The sequence below is a fragment of the Argopecten irradians genome, chromosome 3 (genome assembly GCF_041381155.1).
Source record: "Argopecten irradians isolate NY chromosome 3, Ai_NY, whole genome shotgun sequence".
Classification (NCBI taxonomy): domain Eukaryota; kingdom Metazoa; phylum Mollusca; class Bivalvia; order Pectinida; family Pectinidae; genus Argopecten; species Argopecten irradians.
The window spans coordinates 46,358,673-46,369,328 of record NC_091136.1 but is presented as its reverse complement, the minus strand read 5'-3'; the positions used below and the strand labels follow the sequence as shown (position 1 = coordinate 46,369,328).

Here is a 10,656-nt window from a genome sequence, read left to right as displayed (position 1 = left end):
TATGACACCGTATTTTCACATATATTGTACACATTAAACTATTTGCGTTCGATTATGCCTACTAGGCTATGCGATGAGTGGTGAACCTCACTGCGTTCGGTCCTAACGTGACGCTACCCAAATTACACTTTTTGAAGATAATTGTTAAAATTTTCTTACGTGTGCTTGAATTAAGATATTTCTCTAAACATTAAACAAATAGATGCTTTTAGTTTTAATTTCATGCTTTGTTTACTTGTCAGCAGTGCATATATTTAGGCCTAATAAATAGAGAGCTTTGAAGCATCCCCGGTTCAGGCTATGCTCAGCATTTTTTTACCTGGGCTTGAGCCTAATTCAGTGTTTCATCAAAATACGTGTAAAATATCTCTAGGCGACTATAATATTATATTACTGACAATTTCTAATATCACTTTATCAAGCATTCCTGTCTGTGTTTCTAAATGTACAACGATAGGCCACATCGCAGAAAGTTCGTTCAAAACTGAAGCGGCGTAAAACTACAATGTAGGTCAAAATGTAAACAATGTCAAAATGTATTCTCACGCCGGTCAGAGGTCAGCGCGTGACCAAGCATCTTCATTGGGAAATGAAGTGATCGGAGTTTACTAGTTTCATTGAGGCGGAGCGAAGTGAAAATGTAAATATATGATGTTGATGTGCAATTTGACAAAAATGGTTCTATTCAGCAGGCGCAGTGTGACTGCCCAGCAGGAGAGGGACCAGGTGCACATTGTAAACATGTCTGTGTTGTACTGTATGCCTCAGTTATGTTTCAAAAACACAGAGATGTTAAAATTGAGGAGACGTGTACCCAAAAGCTCCAGAGTTTTCACAAAGCAAAGCGATTCATTGGTAGCCCTCTGAAGGCACAGGACATAAATATGCCTGGAGCTGATGAATTTACAAATTTGGATTTTGGATCCAAGGCCAGAGCACCTCAGAAATGATCCTGGATATGAAGATAATTTCAGAAATAAGTGTTTAAACTTTTCAGGCATATCCAAAATGCCAATTTTTCAGTTATTTAAGCCTGCCAATGCATTCGCTGTTGCCCATGACCATGATTATTTGAAACTAACACCCCAAAATAGATTTCTTGAAAGAATCAACTTACTCAACATAACACAAGAGAAAATAGATGCAATTGAAGAACGCACACGGGGTCAAATAAATAATGTTGCTTGGAAAGAAGAACGCATGCACCATCTTCCATCATCCATGTATGGAAGAATATGTAAAGCGACGGATCGTACTGATTTTGTGAAGCTAGCTAGATCTTTAACACATTTTACTGACATTAAAACAGCACCGTTAGAACATGGTCGCAAATATGAGAGCTTTGCTATACAGAAATACATGAGTGACACAGGGTGCATCGTTAAACCTTGTGGATTGTTTGTGTCCATGGACTTCCCACATCTGTCATCTTCACCAGATGGTATAGTAACTGACAAGTCCATCATTGAGGTTAAGTGCCCTTATGTTTCAAGAGACAAACCAATTAATTCTCTCACTGTACCATATTTGAAACAAACTTCAGAAAGTGGGTACACTTTGGACCCAAACCATGACTATTATTTTCAAATCCAGGGTCAACTCTTATGTACAAGCTTAAAGGAATGTACTCTTATTGTCTGCCATGCAAATGATCTAAATATCACTGATATTAAGTACCTGTCAGTTCTCAGAGATGATGCCTTCATAGCAGACATGGTTGAAAAGTTAACCAACTTTTATCACAAATACTTCAAACCAACATTGTTGGATATGCTGTACTACAAACCATTTGATCAGTAAGGCTAACATAATATTGTGTTCCCTATCATTTTTCCTGCCTGCACTTGACATTTATACATAACGTTATAGCTAGTTTTCACAAAGAAAAGACAGAACTTATTGGTACAAAACAAATATAAATTTCATAATTATATGAAATAAATAAGCTGCCTTGTAGCATAGGTATCTGCAAATAAAGTACAATATGTTAGTAAATTATATGGTTTATAAGCCATTTATGGCTATCTGCCGGTAATGATATTGTATTGATGACTAAAGGTAATACTAAATAGGAAACACAGATATTATCAGAGTTGGCCTCGATCACTATGTAAAAAGTAAGAAACAATACATGAACAGTGTGTACATATTCCAAGCAATATTTTATTAATTACTATCTATAGCTATTCCATTTAATGATTTATCAGTTACATCAATCAAATCTGTCGATGAAGTAATTTAGCTATGATTGTAGTAAAATATATGATATTGATAAAACAATGATAAATGTACGTACCTATTTACAATACAACAACATATGTATTTGAGTCACCTCTAAGGTAGAAGGCCCTTTTTAATAAAGTGTTAAAATAAAATTGTGAAAGGTACTTTGTTTACACTGATCATGTTTTGATAACTTAATCAAATCAGAAATATAATAATTTTTGACAAACAACTTTAACAAACAAAAGCAGCTGTAAACTCTTAAAATATTACTTTGCTACTCATTCAACTTGTGTATAATGATCACTTTTATCTATCCATTAGAAGTGACAATTTCAGCACCTGTACAAAAATTAGTGTACATGAATCATGTAATAGAAACAGGCAAGTGCCCTTATAACTGTCAGTATTGCATGATTGACACATTATACACATCATAACATTACCTGCCTGATTAATTTTGAACCATCAGTAGTTGAAGAAAAAATTCTATAACATTTCAACTTGGTATGCACATTTAAAAAGATCAATTTGTATTCTAAATTTTATTGATACAGTACAACTTGTCAAACTGAGTCTGTCTAATCATGATCTCAATGGATTCCGGCACGACAGTATGGCATTTTCCTTCTAATATCTAAAACCTGTGGTACTGGTATGATTTGGAAACCTATCGAACATACTGTATTTAAATACCATTAAGTGCATTAAATGACACAGGAGTTGCATCAGCTGAGTAACACTCTGATGGGCCACACTGGGCAGGTAGACTATATACATAATGTACATATCATATAATTGGCATACATGTATTATACCAAATGTGATTTTCAGTAAAGTTGTTGTAATCTAATGACATTTAAATGCTTCAAACCAAGTGCTAACTACATGTAATGTAGGATATAGTAGTTTTAATGTAATTACAAATTACACTCACATGTCCTAAAGTAATGTAATTACAAATTAACACAGATCCTAAAGTATATACATAAGATGTAGTAGTTATAATGTAATTAAAATTACATTCACAGATCCTAAAGTATATACATAAGATGTAGTAGTTATAATGTAATTACAAATTACATTCACAGATCCTAAAGTATATACATAAGATGTAGTAGTGTTATAATGTAATTAAAATTACATTCACAGGTCCTAAAGTTCTAAATGGTCATTTATATGCAGAATATAATGTACAATCCATGCTCATAGCAGATTCTGCTATTATATTGAACTGTTGTTGTAATTTATTAAAATGGTTTCATAACATCTGAAAGTGTGTTACATTTTATTGAAGATTAAACCTTTAAGCATCTCTTGGAATGATACAAGTTTTGAAGTTACAAAGCATATAACAGCAGAATGTGATATGTGATGAAAGTTTAGTCTCAGTACTGTTAAGAGGATTTGTTAGAATTTTAAATGTTTTTCCAAGACCAATCACTCTTTCAATGTGGACTCTTTTACTTGAGATTCTTCTATCTCGCAGAAGTGTTTTTGAATTAATTCTGTTTCTTTTTTTGAAGAAGGTTGGTATGTTCACAGTGACATCCATTCTAGCAAAAAGATCTTGTACGTTAAAACCTTTATCCGCCATCACACTGTCTCCAGGATCACAAATATTTACAAGCCTACATCTTTCAACAATTTGACGGTCACTTGTACACCCACCGTATGCAGTTGAAACATAGTTAACCAATCCACCTGGTGTTGATCCAACTAGAATCTTTATGGTGTTCCTGTTCTTGTAGGTAGAAAATGTACCTTGTTGAGCTTTTGGAGCTCTTGGCTTCTTAATGGGACATTCGGTGCCATCTACTATAACTCTAGTTGTTGGGAACTTGGCTTTGAAGTCAGATGGGGCAAAGTACCTCACTAAACTGCGAGATGGCCAAATGTTAATTTCCTGCCACTGTTTGGACATAAATATGATCCATGTATATACAATATTTTTCACACTAGAATCAGATATTGAGAAAAATTTGGACAACTCAAAGTTTGTTGTGTAACGCCTGAGCTTCATAAGTGTCATGAAAAATTGATCTTCTACAGATACAGTGTCAATCTGAAAAAATATATATTTCAAACAATAGGCAGCTTGTCCAAGTGTAGACAACACAAACATGAACTTCAGGTAAGACTCTAAACCTGTGTAGAAGTGGATGGTAGTGTCATCATTTGCGAATTGTTCAACAGAAAACATAGGAATCTTTGAAGCACCGGTATGTGTCTGTGTAGATTTGTCAACATTTTCATTACCTACAGAAGATATCACAGTATCACTGTCACTCTCTGTCACATACACCACCTCTTCCTGCAGGTCTACACAATTATTAAACTGCTGCTCCAACTGTTTGGTACAGACATTATCAATGTTGATTCTTGTATTTTCACGCAACACCGCCCTTTCCTTTCTGTTACTAGCTGACTTGGACTCTGGCTGGGTCCAACAGAAGATGCTGGGTACAGCAGCTGACTTCAGTCTGCTAACTGATGGTGTCTTTCCTGTGAATAAAAAGGTTATTATTTATCAACACAAAACAGATGGATATACAGTAGCATCATACTTGAGTGACTATGATAATGAAGTTAGATAAACATATAGTTATACATGTATAAAAAAAAATCAAATAGCCACAGGTGTAAGGTTTTGTTAATCATATAACTACATTTGTAGTTATATACATTGCATGTAGGAAATTTGAAATACAACTTATAGGCTGAATGACATAAAAATTGAACAGGGTCATATTATCACAGTATTTTTTGTTTTGTTTTGTTTTGTTTTTGTCTCTAATAAACCTGCCTAAGCTTATATGTATTAAATATTAGTTTTTTTTTTAATTTTCTTATTTGCCTAATAATTTATATAATTAAGCAATTAGAAAAAACACCTAATAATATAAGGCAGGTTTAGCGGACTACATGGAAGTATGAAGAAAAAGAATCAGCCAATCAGAAAGTCATACTTTGTATGAAACCAAAGAAAAATTAATTAATTAAATTGAATCACAAATTTCAATATGCATCACAGGGGCACGCATATTATTCATTATGTATAATAGTAAATAAGTATGTCATATCCTTATATTAGAATATGAAGTACGGTGCTGATATTAGATCAACAATAGTATTAACAGTATTTACGTGCCCCTAGCTGTGCATGCATCTGTACTTACATCAATACATGCAAATAACACTAAACAACATGTTTCCAAACAGTTTACATTTTTTTATATATTACATGAGGATATCATACATGTAAGCTTACACTAAATTTAGATGTAATGTAGAAAAAAATTAGAATTTTGATAACATACTAATGATACAGGCTAATACTTAGTAGTGCAGAAAACTCGCATTCCTGACGTAAGCTACAGGAAACTTACATGTCCATACACTACACAATGCACTTTAGGCCTACTGTCTACCAAAAGTAGGACATATGCCATAATCAGCACGATATACACAGGTACATGTACCAACACAAGTGTTGACTGTTACACCAGATACAGGTATGTATACAATGACAAACAGTTCGTACATGTACATCTTGTACGTTGTCGCTATACTGTACAGTACATATACTAGTCTAGTAGGCCTACTGTAGGTCTACTGTTCAAACGTACACTTTGTACAGTTTATTACAATTTCGCACAAATCGCTAAACGACTCTACGTACAAAATTTTCATTAAATATATAATAACACTGTCAAAACTTAAAAATTTGAAAGCTATAACTTGCAAAATAACTATATTTCATGTTTACCATGTATCGTCTGCTGCGTGTAATCGTCCGGTGAAAAATGGGCCTTGCAAACGACAGATGTCTTTGTCGGCGTCCAGATCTTCCTTGTGCACTCATCTTCACGTCTTATGGCCTGCATCCATAATTTCCGTCGCTCCAGGTCTTTCGGAAATTCATGTCCACCTCTTCCATGACACCCGGGAACCGAACAGCAAGTTGAAGGCATATCTAAAATATCTTACTAAACTACCCCATCTTTATGTTTACTTGTTGCTAAGATATTGGAACTCTCCTGTCACTGATGCTGGACCGGGTACCACGGCGACACCTGGACAGGAACGATAACTCACTATTTTCGACCATTGATGACGCCAAAAATTGATGACGCGACATAAATAGGCTCGTCGAGAGTGATCACGTCAAAGATATTGAGGCGCGATTTGCAGATGGAAGTGACATTGAACGTATGTAATTTATGGGTTTTCACCGAATTGTTCGGATCAAATAGAAAAATAGATATTTGCAATAACTAATAAATAATCGTAAACTTATTTTATTCCATAACATTAAGCGGTCGGATATACGCAAATTCCAATACATGTATGAAATAAAATAAGTACTAATCCAATCATTCCTCGCACATCTATATTGATCATGTACACGCACATGTACCCGTACAACCACATAATCATTGATCAATACGTTGCATGTGTCTCACCTCTGTTAGACACTTAGATAGTGTCGATGCATACTGGGCAATATACCGTGCCAAAAGTATTCGGCCACGTCATTTTTATGCATGGGACAAATTTTAATAAATTTTCATGGGTTCATTTCCCATTTTCGAGCGACAGTAGCAAAATTACAGACAGATTGCTTATAGTTGTAATTAGAATAATTTTCGATTGGTAATTTCAGGACATACATGTATAGGTGTTTAGCACGCTAATCCAAACCCCGATTGAGGACTTCCTGTGTCATCTCATCCTCGATACTCCAGGGGCTCCGATCCATGCCCGAGCCACAGGGGTTCGTTTTCTAATATAAACATAAGTATAATACTGGGTCAAGGTCTATAACTCGGCCGGCCATATAACAGTACCCAATTTCACCAATTTCAGAAAAAGTATGATTATTAACCAACCGTATAGGATATGATAATAGGAATACTCTCAATCGACAGCCAGATAATTTATCTTTAATTTGGTATATGATACAATATATATCATGCCGTATAAATGTCACTAGGTATCCAGAAACATCGGAAAACAGCCAGATTTCAACTGGTCGGACACTGTGGTGTCCTCCGATAAACACGCCAGGGCTCTAATGGGTAGCTCAAAAACCACTGCATGTCAACACTTCAGCGTCATAAGAATGAAAGTTTGGTAGAAAACAAACTTACCGGTTAGTAAATCCATGGATAAATACCATCCATTTGCCTAACGTAGCCCTTTGAAATTTCCGATTGAAAAATTTATGTCTCTAGCCGCCATGTAAGTATGTGTGCAGTAGATTTGTTTTGTCGGCGTTGATTGGCTCTCGAAAATTAATTGACCAATCAACGCCGAGAAAACAAATGTACTACACACATATCAACATGACGGCTAGAGACACACATTTTTTCAATCGGAAATTTCAAAAGGCTGTATTGAGCAAATGGATGGTATATAGATAAACACTAACATACCGGTAAGTTTGTTTTTTACCAAACTTTAATTCCTATGAAGCTGAAATGTTGACATGCAGTGGTTTTTGAGCTACCCATTAGAGCCCTGGCGTGTTTATCAGAGGACACCAGTGTCCGACCAGTTGAAATCTGGCTGTTTTCCGATGTTTCTGGATACCTAGTGACATTTATACGGCATGATTTATATTGTATCATATACCAAATTAAAGATAAATTATCTGGCTGTCGATTGAGAGTATTCCTATAATCATATTCTATACGGTTGGATAATAATCATACTTTTTTCTGAAATTGGGTAGTGTTATATGGCCGGCCGAGTTTATAGACCTTGACCCAGTATTATACTTTATACTTATATTAGAAACGAGCACCTGTGGCCCGATGCCATGTAAACGGTACACTGTGATTGGCTGTGTGGCGTTGGTGTTTTGGCGTCGCTCTCTTTGTAGTTTTTCAAAGGAAATGTATTTGCACTCGCTAGATATTGTATCATCACACTTTATTTCGCTGAGCCTGCCAACAATTTTACTATTGTTAAAAAAATTCGTTCCAGGTCTCTCGTGTCTAATAAAACTTGGTGGGGAGGATTGTTTTTGTCTCTGTGGAGTGTTTGGTTTTTTTCCGTCCTTCTCCGTGTACCAGGTACGAATATGGAACTATCACACTGATTATCATGGTTTAATCTACAACCCGATAAAAACCTCTAGAAAATGTCCTAAGGACACACGGGAGGGTCCCAATGTTAGATAAAAACTTTAACTTAATCTCTACCCCTGTGACTCCCCGCCTAAGACCCAAACCACGTGTTTCAACTTGTCATGGGACATCTAATTCACGGTAATAATCAGCAGAGTGTATAAATTCAACAAGAGGTCCCACTAAAACATTGCTGGATCAATTAAAGAATCTAGATGTTACGGTGTCTGTCTATATTATTACATATGTACATTATGGTACGCGCTGATCATTATTCAGTAAATATTTTCAGTGAATCTTTTCCCTACATGTTTTGTTTGCTGCTTTGAGCCCACTAAGGTTGGAACATTATGCCGATTTATATTTTACATTTTGGATGAAATATGCATTGAAATAGTCGGAACGATACATCTCCCTAATATTAGCACGACGGTCTGCAAATAGGCCATCTTCATGAGACTGCCTGTCTGTTTGCAATAAGTATACATCGATTTTGGAACGGCGGTCACTAGTATTCTGTGCTGTTTTAACGGATATATTTTGCTTTAGATATTGGCAGTGGAAATATTCCGTTATGTATATGTAATTATGTATATGCAGTGAACATATACTGCAGTTATATGTGATTGTAGTGGATAGTACCATTGGAAACCCAGTGTCTATACTTATACTTTTGTTTTGTTTGTTTGATTAATTAAAAACGGCCTCCCATGTATGCGGTGTGTTGCGTGTATGTTGTGCGAGGATGCGTGTTTTGGGAGGCTGCGGTGTATTCATGTAGTGTCTTCTTGTATAGTGGAACTGTTGCCCTTTTATATAGTGCTATATCACTGAAGCATGCTGCCGAAGACACCAAGCAACACAACCCACCCGGTACGCTCTGATTAACGTAGATAAACCGACGATTGGGGGGGGGGGGATAGCCGATAGCTTATATGTACGATTTAATATGCAGTTTCACTCGCATCTCTTGGACTGCTCTTTGACATTCTGATCCTCGACATAACTTTCTGGACAAGACAGACTTCAGAAAAGTGCTCCTATATTCCTATATTTCTTTATTCCTAAAAGTTTCTGTATTTTTTTTGTTTTTTACCGTAAATGCGTTGTTAAAGTATTTCCATTTGTTGCCAAATGATTTTGGACGCAATTAATAGTTGTTTGATTAGGTTTTATGTCATATTAATTAATAGTTTTTATTCGTGCTATGTCTCTTTGCAATAGTGGAATATATTGTCCATTTAAAGTGCTATCTCACTGAAGCATGCCAGCACATCCCCTCGGTCATTATACTGACAACGTGGCAAACCTCACTCACCTCCCTTTTGTGCTAAAGTGTTTTACACCCCAAGTACGAGTAAGTGTACGGGAATGAAGTAGTTAGCTGAACGCCAGTTTGTCCCAGGAAAACCTAAATGGAACACGCTGCAGATCTTGCACTTGAAACCTCTACTTGACAATGTGAACTTCATATGCATACCATATTTCAAATGACGCCGGTACCGATGGGTAGTTTCACATTTTATATGTCAAAATCTCTTTGGTCTGTAGTCAGATATCATATTCTGTGGAACAGTCAATTAAACTTGGCGATTTCTTATTGCTATATACAATTGTAGTGTATATAAAAACCTCAAGCTTCATAAAACATAATTTTGTACAAAAATGACATGGAGTATTGTAATAATTTTTTATGAGTTCTAAAACGTGAGGTTATATTTATTTACCGAAATATTGACTGGTATATATAGGAATGTATGCCGTAACGCTATGGAATCCATATAATACATGTACTACAGAATATGTGTGTTGAGGCCGCGAATTAGTTAGTTGTGGTACTGTGACCAAATAAAGCTGAGAATAGCTTTTTGTTTGCAAACAAAGTCTTAACAATTATTATATAGCAGACGCATGTTTCGGTACGACCCCGGTCATCCTGTAAACATGTTCTCCTATGTCGTTTTTATTGACGAGATGACGAGGAGAATAAAATATAACACTATGCATATACAAGATAAATGAGCAGCAGTGTGTTGATAAGAATATAGTGATATAACATTAATAAAATTATCTCTCTATTCTGTGTAATGCACATGAAACTGAATGAAAAACAAGCAATGGGCCTAAAAATCGGTGGAAATGTCTGGATCAAGATGACGTCTATCCTTTGTAAATGACGTCATGCTACGTCATATTTGACGTCATAAAATTACGTCGGTTGAAATTTCGGAAGATATTTATTTACGGTCATTTACGTTAATTTAGTCATATATACGCAAATATCAAAATAAAGCAAAAT

General features: G+C 35.5%; 1 protein-coding gene across 1 annotated transcript; it reads right to left on the bottom strand.

Annotated features, from left to right (window-relative positions):
* Positions 1-3,351: 3,351 nt before the first annotated feature.
* LOC138318806 (uncharacterized) lies at positions 3,352-6,332 on the bottom strand. The gene is made up of 2 exons (XM_069261519.1): positions 5,993-6,332; positions 3,352-4,728 (listed from the first exon to the last, which is right to left on the bottom strand). Exons 1-2 carry the CDS (start codon positions 6,195-6,197, stop codon positions 3,530-3,532), a joined length of 1,404 nt encoding a protein of 467 aa, XP_069117620.1. The 5' UTR covers positions 6,198-6,332; the 3' UTR covers positions 3,352-3,529.
* Positions 6,333-10,656: the final 4,324 nt, after the last annotated feature.